General features: G+C 41.7%; 1 protein-coding gene across 2 annotated transcripts in view; it reads left to right on the top strand.

Annotated features, from left to right (window-relative positions):
• The first annotated feature begins 4,895 nt into the window (after positions 1 to 4,895).
• PIP4P2 (phosphatidylinositol-4,5-bisphosphate 4-phosphatase 2) overlaps positions 4,896 to 17,992 on the top strand; it is a 26,475-nt gene continuing 13,378 nt past the window's right edge. Inside the window, exons 1-2 of one of the 2 annotated variants that reach the window (XM_034422418.3) lie at positions 4,896 to 5,272; positions 17,676 to 17,824. In XM_034422418.3, coding sequence (XP_034278309.1) covers positions 5,167 to 5,272; positions 17,676 to 17,824 — 255 coding nt within the window. In that variant the 5' untranslated portion in view covers positions 4,896 to 5,166. The remainder of the gene's footprint in view (positions 5,273 to 17,675; positions 17,825 to 17,992) is intronic. The other variant, XM_034422419.3, reaches the window with a different exon arrangement.

Here is a 17,992-nt window from a genome sequence, read left to right as displayed (position 1 = left end):
ATAAAAAGCCTGCAGGATGTCATTGTGGATGGCACAGCATGGCTTACTGAGGGAAGCTTTTTATAAATGTACCCCTGAAGGTTTTACTGATTTATTTGCTGTACAATTTTTCACAGCCACGATTAAAGATGTTCATCAGAAAGGAACATCTACTAGGGGATCTGATTGGCAACAAAGACTATAAATCAGTTAAAATTCATCCGCAAGGATTCCTGAAAACGTTGCCGTCAAAAAGACATGGAATATATATGCACGAAACAAACAAGTTGAATTTGTAGGTTCTTTATTTTTGGTTTAGCATGACATTTGATACAAGCCATTATGGTGATATGCAATAGTGTTGGAAACCATGATTTATGGCTTAATGTGTTGTGTGAACTTGCCAATTGTGGTTAATTTAACAAGTCATCGCTTAGTATATGTCAACCCAGTCACAACAAAATAATTGTGCTACAAGAAGATGTTTACAGGGTTACCTTTAATGCTGATAAGCCTCTGAAACTCTGAAAGATTTAAGAATAATTATCCCACATAATATTAAGAATCACAAAATGTGTCTATTTGAAGAGTATACACAATAAAATTGCACAGTGATGCAGAAACAGGATGGAATGAAACTAAGACTATAAACAGGAGAATCTGGACAAAAGTTCATGTTAATATAGTAATTTAGTATTTTAAGCTAAATATGTATGTATCCCTGAACTGCTCTATTTGATGAAAATGCTAGGCAAATCAGTAACATTTTTCATTCCATTTTAATTTTCAACACTTAAGTGGATTGACCTACTTCTTTTTTAGCCCTTGTATAGAAATTGTGAATCATCCATGATTTCTTTCTCCACTGTCTGCTTACTGATCATTTCTCAATCTTCTATTGGTTTTGCTTAGAAAAAGGGATAACAATAAACCATTAGTCTGCCAATCATTTTAATCCTGTTCACAAAGAGCCAGAATTTCCATAATAAATTCTGACCCTTTCCTAAAGGCAAGGTTGTCACTTACCCATTAATTGCAAAATGCAATCAACAGCATTTTTCCAACAGCCTCTCCACCCAGGTTTCTTGCAGTTCCTTTGTTGTTTAGGTTATTCATCCACAGACTATTAGAGTGGAATGAATTATTCACACAAACTCTTCTTCCACTTCACCTTCACCCTGCTTTTCTGTATGTGTATATGTCCCATTCATTTTAGCAGTTCAAGGCCACCTCTTTCCATTTGCAACTTGGACAGGTGAGCTCTCTTGCCCCTTGCATTTTCAGTTCCTTTGCCACCATACAGCCTTGGGCCAGTTGCCTACAGAAGAGTTCCAGGGACTCCAATAAAGAATTTTTGCTTAAGAAAAACAGCCCAATAATTTTTCAAGATACAGGTAGCTCTTGAATTATAACCATTCATTTAACAGCAGTTCAATGACCTCAGAAAAGGTGACTTATGCCCCAAGCCATCCTTGAAGTTATGACCCTCACACCAGGGGTGAAATCCAGCAGGTTCTGGAGAACTGGTAGCGGAAATTTTGAGTAGTTCAGAGAACTGGCAAATAGCACCTCTGGCTGGCCCCAGAGTGGGGAGGGAATGGAGATTTTGCAGTATCCTTCCCCTGGAGTGGGGTGGGAATAGAGATTTTACAGTATCCTTCTCCTGCCACGCCCACAGAACCAATAGTAAAAAAAAATTGGATTTCAGCATTGCCTCACACTATATCTGTGGTCACATGATCACAATTTGGGCACTTGGCAACCAGCTCTCATTTACAAAGGTTGGAGCATCTCATGATTACATGATCAAAATCTGTGACCTTCCCAACTGGCTTCCAACAAGAAAAGTCCATTGGGGAAGCCAGATTCACTTCCCTGTGTGTTTCACTTAACAAATGCAGTGATTTGCTCAACCACTTCAGTAAAAATAGTCATACAATTGGTCTGGTCATATGACTTGCTTAACCAACACATCACTTAGCAACCAAAATTCCAGTCCCAGTTGTCATAAATTGAGGACTACTTGTATTCTAGCTGACTTGAAGAACTAGACAATTCAATGAGAGGGTTTTAAAATGCTGTTGTTGGGTTTTTTTGCTAGCTGATGATCTATCCAGCATAGTCAATGGTGATGGTTATGGCCAGTTGTAGGTTAGCCATATCCCAAAGAATCTAAGTTCCTCATCCCTGACCTAGTCTCTAAGGCATAGTTGTCAAACTTCTGGGCTGCGGGCCAGATGTGTCACACGCTGGCCACGCCCAGTTTAGCGAAGGGGGAAAAAGTCCTGATACATCACGTGATGCTGCCATGACGGCATGAGTTTGACACCCCTGCTCTAAGGAGTCCAAACCTTTGTGCAGAAATCTATTGCAAAAGTTTTCACTCCTTCCAAACTGGTCACATGGCCAAACTCTGACTGGTTTGTTGCTTTAACAGGCAAAACATATACCCTTTTAAAGTTATTTGATCTGGGCTTCTTTACAACCGAAAGTGAAACTATGCAACCTACGTATCAGGGGTGAAATGCTCCTGGTTCGGACCGTATTGCCCGATCCAGTAGTGATGGCGGCGGGTGGTTCGGAGAACCGGTAGAAAAAAATCCCTGTGCCCCCCCCCCCACCATGCCCAGCTGAGCTGCACAATCATCAGAGGCTTTTTTTTTTTACTTTTAAAAGCATTTTTTCCTACAACCTCTTCCAACGAAAAAATGCTTTTAAAAGTAAAAAAAAAAAAGCCTCTGATGATCGCGCAGCTCAGCTGGGATCGTCAGAGTCTTTTCAAAGCATTTTTTTCTGCAACCTCTTGGCCGAAGAGGTTGTAGAAAAAATGCTTTGAAAAGTCTCTGACGATCCCAGCTGAGTTGCCTGATCGGCAGAGGCTTTTCAAAGCATTAGAAAAAATGCTTTGAAAAGTTTAAAAAAAAAAAGTTGGCCACGCCCACCCAGTCACATTACCCCACCACCACCACCAAGCCATGCCCACAGAACCAGTAGTAACAAATTTTACATTTCATCCCTGCTACGTATTCATAATTACAATGGACTCACATCAGTAGAAAGAGATACGGGGCAAATGGCAAAACATGCATTGCAATGTCATGACACCTTTTTATATTGATGTATATGTATCATGATGTACAAGAACATAAGGGATGGTGCTTGAATCGTGCCATCTTGAAGCATGTTGATGAAACTTCTGCTTGCTGCAAAGTCTGGTGTAGACTTGGGCGAAAAAACCCCCTCAAATGCTTGCATGCCAAGTTTTTTTATCAACTGTATACAGCCTGGTTTCTACTAAGAGAAAGCATTGTTTTGATCAATATTTGCATGTTAGTTTCATACTATGACTGTTCAGTTCCTTTAGCAGTTGCTTCCTTCAAGACCATCCATTCTGCTTTGGGCAGCAGGACAATCTGTTCTTCCAAAATAGGCTCTTTCTGTACAGGACAAATCTCCAGTTCACCACTCGCTTGAAGACTTGGATCAGAAAGTACACCAGTTGAACTGAAGCAGCCATTGAGCAGCTACATAGTGTGAAGTGGGAAAGAGAGAAATAGCTCTACCACTCCAAGATGCATTTCCTTTATCACACTTGCCAGTTATTGTACAAGCCGCTTCTGAAAATGGGCTAAAGGTTTCCTAATTTCTTGGTGGCACAGCAGTTAGAGTGCAGTACTGCAGGCTACTTCTGCTGCCTGCCGGCTGCCTGCAATTTGGCAGTTCAAATCTCACCTGGCTCAAGGTTGACTCAGCCTTCCATCCTTCTGAGATGGGTAAAATGAGGACCCAAATTGTTGGGGGTGATATGCTGACTCTGTAGAGAGGGCTGTAAAGCACTGTAAAGTGGTATATAAGTCTAAGTGCTATTGCTAATTGAGCACTAAGATCATTCCCAAAAGCTGTTGAAACAACAAATGAACACTATACGGTTGCACTGTTAAACAGCAGGCAGAAAATTGGCTTACAAACTCTCCAATACTTGTGGATGTGGTAGTACTTGGAGGAAGCAGAATAGAAAAGAAAGATGGATAAAAATGCCAAATCCTCTCTACACATCTGGCTGATTGTGTAACCAACCCATAATAATAATAATAATCTGTTTACCAACAACTTTCAAATTGCTAATTAGTATTTATCTGATGCAGTCCAACAGTATATAGTTGAAAACAAGCTCTGTCCACCCGAACAGAAAGGAAATACCCCAAACAGCACAGAGACAAAAGATGATTTTGGAAAACTGCAGGAGAAGGAAGATCGACTTCAACGTACTGTAGCTTGAAGAAGGCATTTGACTCTCTGCCACATGATTGGATAATCAAGTGCCTAGAAATAACAGAAGTCAGTAGAAATATCAGAAGCTTTGTGCGAAGATCAATGGCAACCGCAGTGATTCATTTAACAACGGTGCCAAGAAAAGTCGTAGAACGGGGCAAAACTCACTTAACAAATTTCTCACTTAGCAACGGTCAATTTCGGGCTCAATCGTGGTATTAAGTCGAGGACTAACCTGTACTTGGAACTAGCGGCCACACTTTGAACACTACCAAGCAGCCACATTCTGCCTATCCCAGGTCCTTGAGGAGAAAAGGGATAGGTGAATAAAAATCCCCGTCTAAACATCTGACTGACTAGGCGACGGAGCATCATAATGTGCTTCCTGATGAAAAGCAATCCAGCAAATGCGTGCCGGAGCCCTCCCTAGTTGCGAGATCTGGGCAGGCACTGAGCCATGGCCATATTTCTCTAAAGCAGTGTTTCTCAACCTTGGAAGCTTGAAGATGGGTGGACTTCAACTCCCAGAATCCCCCAGCCAGCGCTGCTGGCTGGGGGATTCTGGGAGTTGAAGTCCACCCATCTTCAAGCTTCCAAGGTTGAGAAACACTGCTCTAAAGTGACTACAGCATCCTCCTCCTCCCTCCCAACTTCGAGCCGGCAGGAGCGATTCCTCCTCGGAGTCCTCCCCTCACTTTCATTGATTAACTTCTACCTTCCAAGCAGGCAAGGCAAGGCAAGGCAGGCAGGCCTTTTCCCCAGCCCTCCCCTTTGGACAGCGCTCCGCCCGGCGCCTTCCCTCCCCCGTTCTCCGCCGCCTGCCGACGCGCACACTGGCGCAGCGGGGCTGAAAGGCAGGTCGGCCTCTTCCCTTCGCTCTCTCCCACCCACCCAACGGGTTAGTGCGAGACTTCCATGGCTGCGGACGGGGTGGACGAACGGTCCCCGCTGCTGTCAGCGCCCGGGTCGGGCAATGTGACTCCGACGGCCCCGCCGTATTTCCCGGACAGCAGCCCGAGAGGTAAAGCGAAGCCTGCGGAGCTCTTTTTCCATGCCGCGGGGTTGTTTTTTTTTTTTTTTTCCCCGCCTTGCCTGGCACGTTGGCCACAAACTCCCCTTTCCCGGCATAGCTGCCAAGTTCGAGGGGTGGGGGAGGGACGGAGGGAGGAGGAGAAGAAGACCTGAGGGGTGGACGAGCTGGCAAGGGGAATTAGTGGAGGGGAGGGGGGTGGGGAATTCGGCGGGTCTGTTTCGGGGCCGGGGATGTGGGGTGGGAGGGGAAACGAAGCGTCTCCAAGGGTGGGGGGGACGGGTTTCGTGTTACTTCATGGCTGGGGGCGAGCTGGGGAGTGAATTTGGAGGCGGGAGGGGTGCGCGTGCGTCTCTCTTCGTTCCCCCCCCCCCCACACACACCTTCCCCAGCCTCCCTGCCTGCTTTGTTGATGGCGGGGGAATGAATTGGGGTTTGGAGCTGTGGGGGGGGGGGGACGGGGACGGCGGCATTGGCTTGAAAGGGGGCGGGGACGCCTTTGCTGCGGACAGGACTCCGGTGTCCTTGAGGCAAGGCTTAAGCTCCTGAGCCTTCTTCCCATTTGCCTGGTTTCCCTCCTCCCCCTCCTTCTCTCTCCCCCCCCCCAATTCTGCTGAATCAGGGGCTTCTCTTGAGAAAACAAGGACAGGTACGCAGTGGCCAAGAATTGCGTAAATAATGCACCCCCCCTTTTTTTTCACCCAATGTGGAATCCCACCCGGCTTCTGGCGAGGCACTACAGAAGAGAGCGGGGGGGGGCGGGGGTTTGCTTGCTTTGCGATCCGCGCTGTAAGAAACAGAAATGCTGGATTGAGGGGGGGGGGCTGGAGAAGATGAAGAGGGTGTTTAAAGGCCTCCACACGGTTGGGGGCGTGCCTTTTTTTAACGTGGGGGTATTTGTAGTAAAGCAGCTTTCTAAACCAGGCTGTTTCAGTGTTATTGCAATTCTCAGCTAGGTGGGGTGGGGTGGGGTGGGTCCTGGGGTCCCCAAGGAAAGAACTCCACACATGCTCCTAAAACTCATTAGAGTACAAAGGAGTCTGTTTCCTATCTTCCAAGATTGTCCTCTGCTGCTGTTGCTGTAGTAATTCATCATACTTGGTGATCGTGTGTACAAGTGATAGGGAATAGAAGGGTATAAGGTCAGGTCAGCAACCTGAGGCTCTGGAGCCGTGTGTGGCTCTTTCATCCCTCTGCTGTGGCTCCCTGTCAGCTGTCGGCTCCACAATTGATAGGGTTTTCGGTTAGGATAGGTAGAGGAAAAAGGACGCCGCGCTAGGAGGAGACTATGGTGGGGGAACCGAACTTCTGGTCCGCTCCAGAATTGAACAGAGGTCTCCTGGTTAGGACCTTTGTGGCTCTTTGAGTATTTAAGGTTGCCTACCCCTGGTATAGGGTAGTGATGGCTAGCCTTTTCCGGACTGAGTGCCCAAAGTGTGTGCGTGTACGCGAATCCACGCACATGTGCCCGAACCCCCAAATGCAATGCTGTGCGGTCCCCACGCATGCACCCCACCCCCCTTACATGCGCAGCAGAGACCTAACAACCAGGTGGCCAGTGGGAGGGCTGCACTCATGTGTGGCGAGCTGAACTGGGGCGATGGCTCGCGTGCCCACAGAGAGGGCACTGCATGCCACCTGTGGCACGCGTGCCATAGGTTCGCCATTACGGGTATAGGGGGCTAGTGCAGTACATTCACACCTATTCCCTTCTCTAGTCAGTGCCCCTTTATAGAGAAGGTGAGACTGGCTGAGACTGAATTTTGTGTCTTGCTCTTAAGTGGGTTCCTCCATATTAGTTAGTTGTAAACTGAGCAGTTTGCATTTACCCATGAGCCCAATGACAGGGTTCATTGTTGTCCTTGACTTACAACTATAGTTGAGATCAGAATTTCCATTGTTAAGCAAGATGGTTGTTAAGTCAATCAGGCAGCCGTTAAGGGAATCCAGCTTCCCCCATTGACTGTTCTTTCCAGAAGCTATCTGGGAAAGTTGTGAATGATGATCACATGACCCCAGGATGCTACAACTATTATAAACAAATACCAGTTGCCAAGCGCCCACATTTTGATCAGCTGACTGTAAGGATGCTGCAATGGTTGTAAGTTTTTTTAATGCTGTTGTCACTTTGAATGGTCACTGAACAAATAGTTGTAAGTCAAGGACTACCTGCTTACAACAAATCATAAATTCACCATATGCTCTGGGATTCTATAACACAACAAATTAGTAAAATACATTTTAGCAGAGCATGTTGTAGAAGAGTTAATCGTGTCAGGAATGATCAACAGAAAAAGGAGAAGGAAGGAAGGGAAGGGAAGGTAAAAGAACAGATAGAAGCCATATTTTACTCCTGGAAGCTTTCGTACTTCTGTTCTTGGAATTGGGAATTGAGACCAGAAATATAAAACCGCATGAGCCTTTTGAGGAAAGCCTACTTAATCTTGGAATGCTCTAAGAGGATTATTTCTTTTTCTTCTTCTTTGATGTTGCTCCATTTTTGGTTTTCGTGAACAGTTTTGCTTCAACTTTTTTTTTTGCCTTGGCTTAATGTATTCCACAGCCCAGAAAGAAAGTAGCAAGCTACAAAAAGCCTTTGCTTATTTCAATCCGTGTGACTTTGCCCATGTGTTTCCCCTTGGCAAGAAGGATCAAAATGTCCTGACCTCTCTAGAAGCAAAGGCTGATAATGATTAATTATTGGTCAGAGCTTTTTATTTATTGTCATAACACAAAAATGAATCCCCATTGGGGAATATTTACAGAGCAAAAGTTCATTATTTGAGAAACTGAGCGTACGGTAGAACTTGAAGAATGAAGAAAATACAAACAGGAATGTAAAACCTCTGATAGCACAGAAGATGTTCTTTCTAATAAAAGTCAGATCCATGTCTTCTGGAACTGGTTTCCAAGGTCTATAATGCATAGTTCTCAATATCGTGGATCATCATCATCATCATCATCATCATCTTGTAGGCTGTCCAACTCTCAACAACTACGAACAGCTCACATCATCAAAGAAGTTACAATAAAATCAATAAAAGATTAACAATAAAGATAAATGACTAACAAGAAGTATCACTCTTCTTTGTCAAAAGCCTGAAGAGCCAGATCTTCATGGCTCTTCTAAAGAATAGCAGAGTTTGGGCCATCTGGATCTGGGGGGACCCCATTCTAGAAGGCACAGCTTCAGAGAAAGCATATTTCTTGGACCAGGATCGATTATATTTTTTAAGACCAATACAATTCATTAAAAGCAATAATTTAAATCTGCTAAAATAAAATGTAGGAATTCTTGCAGGAAGTTCTAGCACCTAAGAGTCCTTCATTTGCAAGACAACATCTTGCAACCATGATGCCATGTTTTCTCTGTAAATATTTCTAGTTATCTGGAACTTGCATTTGCTTTATTGCAGCAGCATTATCTTGGTGCGTACTAATAATGGGATTGCTAATATTGTAATGAAAGTGTGTGGAAATGGACAAATAAATGTCAACCCATTGTCTCTTTTCATATGACCTTGTAGATATAATTAATTCTGCCTTGTAATAGGAACAGCCGTGTTCAAGGCTTTCTTTTGTTCAACTAGAGATCCTGTTGATAGCTGCAGGTATGGTACCATAAGAATAGAACCTACTAATAGGGTTTGTGGATTGAGCAGATTACAGTGTGAATCATTGGTTCGGTTTGAATAAGGGATTTTATTTGAAGAATCAGTTGGTTGAAATCATCAAACTGGATTGATAAAATTCAGTTCAGTGAAACAGTGCACATGCAGAAATCCTTCATGTTAATTGAGTCATACTATATTTGATTCATTTTAATTGAAGAAATTATTCAGTCAAATCACCTTCAAATTAAAATTTGAAATGAAACTTCATACAGCCTTAGTACTGACTAGATTTGGTGATTTAAGTATGAAGGAATGTAGGGTTGACCTTCAAGAATGAGCTAGTTGTTAAGGGGGATTTGCAGAAAAGATTACATAGTCCTGAAAAAGAAGAAAGAATGAGAAAAAAACTCTAAATAATTCCCCCTTTATTTTGTTTAGTATAAGCTGGGATAGAAAGGGAACCTAGACAAATTTTCAAGATAGTGCTATTCTACCTAACTACAATAAAGAGCTTTCCTGAAATCCTCACCCAGCCTGTTTGTTGGCCTGGTCTACTATGAAGGGCTCACAATCATTACTGTGATGAGTTTGGGTATAGCTTAATACAGGGGTGCCAAACTCGATTTCATTGAGGGCCGCATCAGAGTTGTGTTTGACCTCAGGGGGCCAGGTGTGTGTGGCCAGGATGGGCATGGCCAGCTTGAGGTCACTCATCAAGGTTCCATTTTCAGCCGTAACAGACTCCCCAGGCTCTGTTTCACCAGAAGAGGGCTGTAGGAGGCCATCACGACCAAAAATGGAGCCTGGCAGGGCCGCGCGTGGCCCTCCTAGCTCCATTTTGCTGGCAGAGGCACCACAGGTTGGTTCTTCACTGTTTCCAGGGTGGCTCCATAGGCCAGGTCTAAGCACACCACTGGCCAGATCTGGCCTGCGGGCCTTGAATTTGACACCTCTGGCTTAAAACGTTGGGCACATCTAGCCACTGTATCCTACTAAACACACTTGTTGGCTTAATGCTTTTTATGAATCCAGACACTGTGGCTTATAAAAAAGAGAGAGCTAAAAAAGATATGGTTGATGGCTGTCCAGATGATTTTTTGTTCCCCACGGTAATGAGCACAAAGCAATCTTTAAATGATTTGCTGGGCAGTAGAGATTAAAGCCAGTGATCAAAACCACTGAGAAGATATTCTTGGCAAGGATACAACAACATTTATCAGGTCACTGGGTGATATGGTTGCTGTCTCTTTAGTTTCTGTACTGATCCTATGTGCAGGAACATTGGTGAATTCTTCTTTGAAATTATGTCTGCATTGAAGCACACCCTACCTCCTGCTTAGCTGAGGTCCAGCTTGCATTTGAGATATGTATTAGAATTTTTTAAAAAGCTGGCTACTTCAGTTTTGTTACCTGTGTGTTAATAGATGCTATGGAATACTGTGCTCATTGCTCTAATTGTAAGTGTAGTTTAATTCATCAGCCTTGGCTAAAGGTATAAAGAAAGAGTAAGCTACCCTTAAATTTTAAAAGTTGAGGAAGGTGAAAGTTGCCAAATATTTTTCCACAGACGCACTCCTACATAAGCTATGAGTAACCTGAATCCTATCTCCTGCAGCAAGATGCTCTTTTCCAAACCTGGAAGATAATCATTTTAATTACAGTTACACAGAGTTACATTTATGAACATCATGCAAATGAAAGATGCATGAGTTTAAATTCGGTAATTATTATCTAATACGTACTTGACAAAATAAATAAATAAAATAAAAATAAATATTCAATCACCTCCTCATCACCCATTCATGGCTATGTGGATAGTGAATGAATTTCTTAGTAGAAAGACTATAATTTTCGTACAATATTCAATGATCCTATGAAGTATTTTTATTTATTAAGCACAATAGCACAGCTGGTAGTGGTATATACCACTACCTGGCTCAGTGGTTCAGGGTCACCAACCTTTCGGACCTCAGGGACCACTAAATTCATAAATTTAAATCCCACGGACCACTAATATGAATTTTTAAAAAGATAAATAGTATTTAGTGCAATATAAAAAAATGCAAATAATTTTTATGCGCACCACCAAAATTTTCTCACAGACCACAAGTTGGTGACTGCTGATACAGCTGGTGCATCATTGAATCTATGTAAGTGCTGACCCTGTTGAGGCAGACCAGGAAAAAGTCAGATAGTCCATTGTTTCTCAACCTTGGCACCTTTAAGATGTGTGGATGTCAATTCCCAGAATTGCTCAGACAGATTACAGGCTGGAGAATTCTGGAAGTTGAAATCCACAATCTTAAAGGCACTGAAGTTAAGAAGTACTGAGATAGTCTGTAGACTTGAAAAGGTAGGAGGAAAATACCTTGATTCCTACCTTCTGAGGTAAGCAGATTTCCTGGGTAGATACCACTACTTTCTTGTCTGCAATAAAACAATATGCAATAATGGCGAATATCTGTAGCTCGGATGTAGGAAGGTTCATTCTCTGAGCTTGTGGGCTGGTTTCTGAACATTTCGTTACCAGGCTAGGTAACATCTTGAAAAACCCCACTGAAGATGTTACCTAGCCAGGTAACAAAACATTCGGAAATCAACCCACAAACTTGGAGAACGAATTTTCACCCTTGTAAAGCAATATATCTAGCAGGGGCAAATCTGTGAAGAAGCTTCTTCTGTTACTTAGTTACTGAACTTTCAGGAGTTAAGTTTTTGAAGCACTGAGATTTATTGCTGTGTCTAGCCTGATATATGACAACAATCAAAAGTGCAAAAGGCTGGGTTTACTGGATTCATTTCCTTTAGTCAAAATATCCCTGGAAAGGCATTTTAGTATTTGGATTTATTCCCAAGTATGGACATTGTATAGTTATATCATATATTTGTTTTATTGATCAATTTATTGTACTGGATTTATAAGGCAAACAATGTGACTGGATGGTGTGCATCAGAAAAACAAAAGATCCATATACTATTAAACATACATGCTATATATAATATGACATTCCAAATACAAAATGGTGATGAAGCACAACAGTAAAAACAACCAAAAGGGGACCCCCCACTCCACTGAAGCCAAACCCCTAGAGAAAAAGGCAGGTTTTAAGGGCAAACAGAGCCTGATGTAGTTCAGATGTGTGTTGGGGGGGGGAGTTATCTAGAGATAAATATCTTTAAATATTTTCAGTTCATAATTCCAGGTTCTTCAATATGTGTGTCATTGCTATTTTTTCCTGTAAAAAAGGTCCTTCGGGAGTAGGGCGGTATACAAATTGAAATAATAAATAAATAAAACCACACTTTTTATTTTGTTTGCTTTTACATTCATGTAAGTACGCTTACATACGTTATATGAAGCTCAATATTTCACTATGAAAATATCCCTTTGCTTTTCAGAGATGGATTCATTATTTTGGTTGCTACTCCATTCCTGACTTAGGGTGGGGGTAGAAAGTTCATAATGACTGGAATAATGATGCAAAGTACACATGGTAGGATATGTGTGAGAGCAGGATCAAATATTCTTGGGTTTCTTAAATGTAATGAATAAATCTAGTTTAGGGATTTAACTTAAGTTTCATACTCTTGTTCCCCTAAAACAATAAAAAACAGTATCCATTTTTGCCAATTGTTGAGTTCTAGAAATCTCAAAGAGGAAGATTATGGGAGGCTGATTTAGCTATTTCCTAGGTCATTCATTTATTTTATTTTTTTGGTGGGTGAGGTGAAATATAGCAGCTTTAAGCAATCATTGTAGGTCTGTGATGGCAAACCTTTTGCGCTTGGCATGCCAAAAATTCAGAAAATACCTACTTTGATTTTGCTGGCATGTCACAATACCCTCTCCAGAACAAGAGAGAAACAATTGTTTACATATTAATCTATTTTATAAAATGTACAATTCAATCATGTGTTCAAGTGTTGTTCTCCTTCTATTGACAGGCTCCTGGGACCTACTCGAGACAGCTCTGGGTCTTATGAGGCCCTCGTTCTTGAAGCATCTTTGTAGAATGTTCTTCGGTGGCCTTTGGAGCCTCCTAAAACAGGACGAAAGCATGTCCTGTTCTCACACAATTCTTGGGTGCTCCAGAGGTCATATGAGAGCACATCCATTTCATGTGACTTCGGGGGGTGGGGGGGGCTGGAGGTTCCATGAGAGCACACAGCCCATTCTCATGCAGCCTCCTCAAATTGTGCAAGAATGGGGTGTGCTTTCGGGAATAAGTGCTGTTGGGTGTTGGTGAATGCTGCTAGGTCACCCGAAACATTGTAAGGTGTCACTGTTGACACCCGTGTCATAGGTATTGTCATCACTATTGTAGGCTCTTGATAACATTATCTCATAGTGCATTTAAGGCAAAGGCAATGGAGGCAGAAGGAGCAGGATCCTCACTCATGCATCCCAGAAGGGGCAAGAACAATGTAGTCATTCCGCCACCCTTCCAGATGGAAACCAGGCAGCTCCAATTTCCTCTCCTCCTCTCATTTTGCTGAAGGGGATGCCAGCTGCAGCTGCCCGAAGCACCTGCTCTCTAATTTGACTGCTCCTCCCTGCACTCAAGTTCCCTTCAATTCTCTCATAATGCATTTAAGGGTTAATTGAAGCAGTGCTGTTAAGGGACCCCCAAGACATTAAGAGGTTTAAAAGAATGATTGCAGGGACTACGCTAGTTGGGGGAAAAAATAATGACCTTTTCTTTGCTACTGGTAGTCAGGCAGGATTTCTACTTAATTCTTCAGACAGATTAGTTTGTTGGCAGATAAGTAACCATTGATAAGGATTTGGCACATTTGGGAATCGGACACGAAAGCTTCCCATATGGGGAAAGCCTACATGTGTGTGTGTGTGTGTGTGTATGGGAGGGAGTGGTGTTAATATGAACACATGACTGTCATGCAAATAATAGAACTTATGTTTTTACATGTGCTATGATACAAGTACATAATTGTGTCATTTGCCCAGTGGAGTCACAAATCCTGTCATTTTTACATTCTGTCTTGATGCACCTGATGGATGGAGCTCTCCAACTAAAATTGGAAGTATAGGAGCTGTGGTTTTTCCTGTCCATTTTCTCCCTACTTTATTTCCATTTTCCTCTTGATAATTAGGATTCAAGGTTTAGAGAAGGGGGTGTAGATTTTTCTTCAGTTGCATTAATAGTAACTGAGCATCTTTCTAATTTGAAAGGAGCAAAATCAAATCTGCCTTTGTCTTTTCCAGTTGCAGAGCATGGATTGTGTTGGATATACAGTTAGTCCTCGACTTACCACAGTTCGCTTAGTGACCATTTGAAGTTACAACAGCACTGAAAAAAGTGACTTATGACCATTTTTTCCCACTTCTGACCATTGCAGCATCCCCATGGTCAGATGATTGACATATGGATGCTTGAACAACTGACTCACAGTTATGACAATTGCAGTGTCCTGGGGTCATATGATCACCTTTTGCAACTTCTGACAAGCAAAGTCAATGGGGAAACCAGATTCACTTAACAACCATTTTACTGATTTAACAACTGCAGTGATCCACTTAACAAATGTGGCAAGAACAGTCATAAAATGGGGCAAAACTCACTTAGCAAATTTCTCACTTAGCAATATAAATTTTGGGCTCAATTGTCGTAAGTTGAGGACTACCTGTATTGTGTCTGACGAAAACAAATCTTCCTGGGAAGGGAAAGTTTAAGTGGAAATAGGTATGATATTCTATGGATCAGTGTTGGCTTTTGTGAGTGTGAAGGCAAAGAGAATATAGATTTTATAACAGCAAATCTTCCTTATGCCTTGAACTGCTACATAAGTCTTATACTCTGCTTGACTTGTGATCATGAAAGTGTTCCACACACTTTCTTGGATCTAAGGTCTAAAGGCTAGAAGAAGTTCTGTTTTTCTTTCCCTTCACTGAATTATTCTCCATTTATTTCTGGAGATGTGAGTGACGTCAAGAAGGGGTTATAAATCTGTGTACACACCAGTACTAGTAAGATGGCTTGAACCTTATTGCTCTAAGGACACAAGAGACTTGCGAAAATGAGGCCTTTTGGAAATGACTGGGAAATAGGAATAAACATTTCCACAACTGCTAGTACTGTGTGTTGTCTGACAGTGTAAATATTTTGCAATGTAGGGGCAAATCTTGATGCTACTAACTTAGCAGCCTCTCCAAAAGCTTATTTCCTCTTTAAATGATTGTCACAATGTTCCTTAGTTTTGGACTAATCTTTTGCCTGGGTTTATAATCTGCCTTTGAGTCATAAAACCAAGTGAAACTGTTGTTTTCAATGCCATTCTTTATATCTTGTAGCAATAGATGAGATGGAGCTGGCAGCACTCTGTCCGAGCTAAGGCCCTCCAACTTGTCATTTTTAAAATTAACCGTTTTTAATTATTTTAAACTGGCTCAATTCATAAGCACCAGAGCTCAGATGGTGGTAGCTTTGCCCTTTGCTCAAAATGTCTGGTATTTCAAGAAAAAGTAATACCAACGTTGCTCATAATGGAAGATATATATGTGTATGTGAGAGAGTGAGACTACATGAACTTCATCCATGTGTACATACACAAGTGAACAGAGAAGGGGAAAAAATCTCATTTAACATTTCATGTTTGACCAAATCCTCACTTCCATGATGGCAAATCTTTATTGCAGTTCAGAATGCTTTTTTAAATTCTATATGTGTCTACAGTTGAAAAAATAATTGCTAAAAACAAAGCACGGTGAGAGAAATGGGAGGGCAATGTGCTAAAAGAACATTTTTGTTTCTTTACACTCTTTTCCCAAAAAAAACTATTATTTCCTATCTGAGTCAAAGAAAGAAAGGGACCTTAACGGATCTCCTCAAATTTTGCTTGATGGAACTGTTGGACACAGTTGTCATATGTACAAACCAGGAAAGATTTGATTGAAATTAAAGATCTACAGCTGATTTTCTTGGATTTTAATTAATAGACATTTCAAAGAGCCTGCAAACATTTGAGTCCAGCTCAGGAAAGCATACGGTAATCCAATGAACTCAACAAGTCTATAAAGCTGAGAATTTGGATGATGGTCTGGGTTTAAGTTCCTCTGCCATCTGTTGGAGAGGAGAATTTGTGTGTGAGGAGCACATCCTTTTCAGTCCAAATCCTTTGTTTGCATATTTAAAAGTGCAAAGAAGTATATACCGGTAATTTTAAAAGTATTTTGCAAAGGGGAATTTAGCTCAAAGGGATTCTTTCGGCATATGTCACCTTCTGAAATCCAAGGCTAAAATGAAACAAGCCGAGTTAGTCCTGTTCTGTATAACACCGGCTAACTTGTGTGCTTGCTGAGTATTGTCTCTACTAGTAGATGTAATAATACATTTTTCATTGCAATCATTTTGTCCTGGATACAAACTATGGCTACAAGTAATGTTGATGCAGGATATTAATTTCAGATCTAAACCCAGATTTAGACACACGTTACTTCAGAGTTGCAAAACTGGTATGATACAGCTGTTTTTCTAATTTTGATATCTCTTAATAAGGGCTAGAATTGCCTGGAGTTTATTTTATTAGAGGTATCAGGTACTGAATGTTTCTGAATGGTAACTTTTCAGAAAAGCTTATAAAAAAGTGGCTTTCGACTTCTGGACAGCAGTTATATTTATATTTTGCCTTTTCTCTCTAAAGCTATATCAGGATGTTCCTTCTTTCCATAAGTTACCCTTTCTAATCTTCAAACCAGTGGTGGGATTCAGCCAGTTCTCACCACTTCAGGAGAACCGGTTGCTAACTTTCTGAGTAGTTTGGAATCTGGTTGTTGGAAGAAATTATTAGGGCAGAGAACCGGTTGTTAAATTACTTGAATCCCACCACTGCTTCAAACCCATAAATCACAAGTTCATTTTTCTCTTTTTTTTCTGCAAAAAGCCCAGAAGGGATGTCCAGGCACTGATAAATGTAATTACTTCTCTAATCAAGTTAATTTTGCCATCTCTCCTAATTCTGTCATCTTCACCAATCTTTCCCCCATTGTGGGTATTTCAAAATATTTTCATTTCTGCACATGTGTCTGGCAGCAGTAATCATATATAAAAACATTCTTCCATGATTCTTTATTGACTATCCACTAATGGCAACAGGAAAAGTTTTGATTTCAATCGAATGTTCATCTTTAAAGTTATTTGTATATTTATATGTATTCAACTTGGAAATTTCTGACTTTTTTTTTTTACAGATAATCAGTGGTGAAATCTAAAATTTGTTACTACTGGTTCTGTGGACGTGGCTTGGTGGTGGTGGGTAATGTGACTGGGTGGGCGTGGCCAATTTTTTTTTTTTTTACTTTTAAAACCATTTTTTCTACAACCTCTTCGGCGAAGAGGTTGTTAAAAAATGCTTTCAAAAGGCTTTGACGATCCCAGGTGTGTTGTCTTATTGTCAGAGGATTTTTTAAAAAGCCTCTGCCGATCAGGCTACTCAGCTTGGATCGTCAGAGCCCAAAGAAAAAAAGCCTCTGATGATCGCGCAGCTCAGCTGGGTGGGGGGTGGGGGCAGGGATTTTTGCTACCGGTTCTCCGAACCACCCACCTCCATTGCTACCGGATCGGGCAATCCGGTCCGAACCGGGAGCTTTTCACCCCTGCAGATAATGTATCCTGAAACAATAGCACTTGAGTATTAAAGTGGATGATTCTTTGAATGAAAGGACAATTGAATGAACTGCATGGGCACATGAGCTATTAGTTCTGTATTCATTGTGTGAATGACTTTTAGATGCTTTGACGCAAATATGTCTTTTCTTTCTGTAGCAGAACTCCCGCCACCTTACACTGCCATTGCTAGCCCAGATGCCACTGCTATTCCTATAATAAATTGCCGTGTGTGCCAGTCAGTAATCCATTTGGAAGGGAAGCTTCACCAACATGTGGTCAAGTGCACAGACTGCAACGAAGCTACGGTAAATAGATTTACAAGTTTCTCACTCTATAACATGCTCTGTTGGACCTTTTTACGATAGTCAAGAATGCAATTTGGGGGGGCGTGTCAAATTTTTCAACTTTCAATTTCCAAACATTGGGGGTGCTCAAAAGTTATGACTTGCCTTGGGGATTGTAAAGATATTTTG

This window comes from Pantherophis guttatus, chromosome 3 (assembly GCF_059756535.1).
Source record: "Pantherophis guttatus breed Tessera chromosome 3, ASM5975653v1, whole genome shotgun sequence".
In the NCBI taxonomy this organism is placed as follows: domain Eukaryota; kingdom Metazoa; phylum Chordata; class Lepidosauria; order Squamata; family Colubridae; genus Pantherophis; species Pantherophis guttatus.
This window is presented reverse-complemented; position numbering and strand designations above follow the sequence as displayed.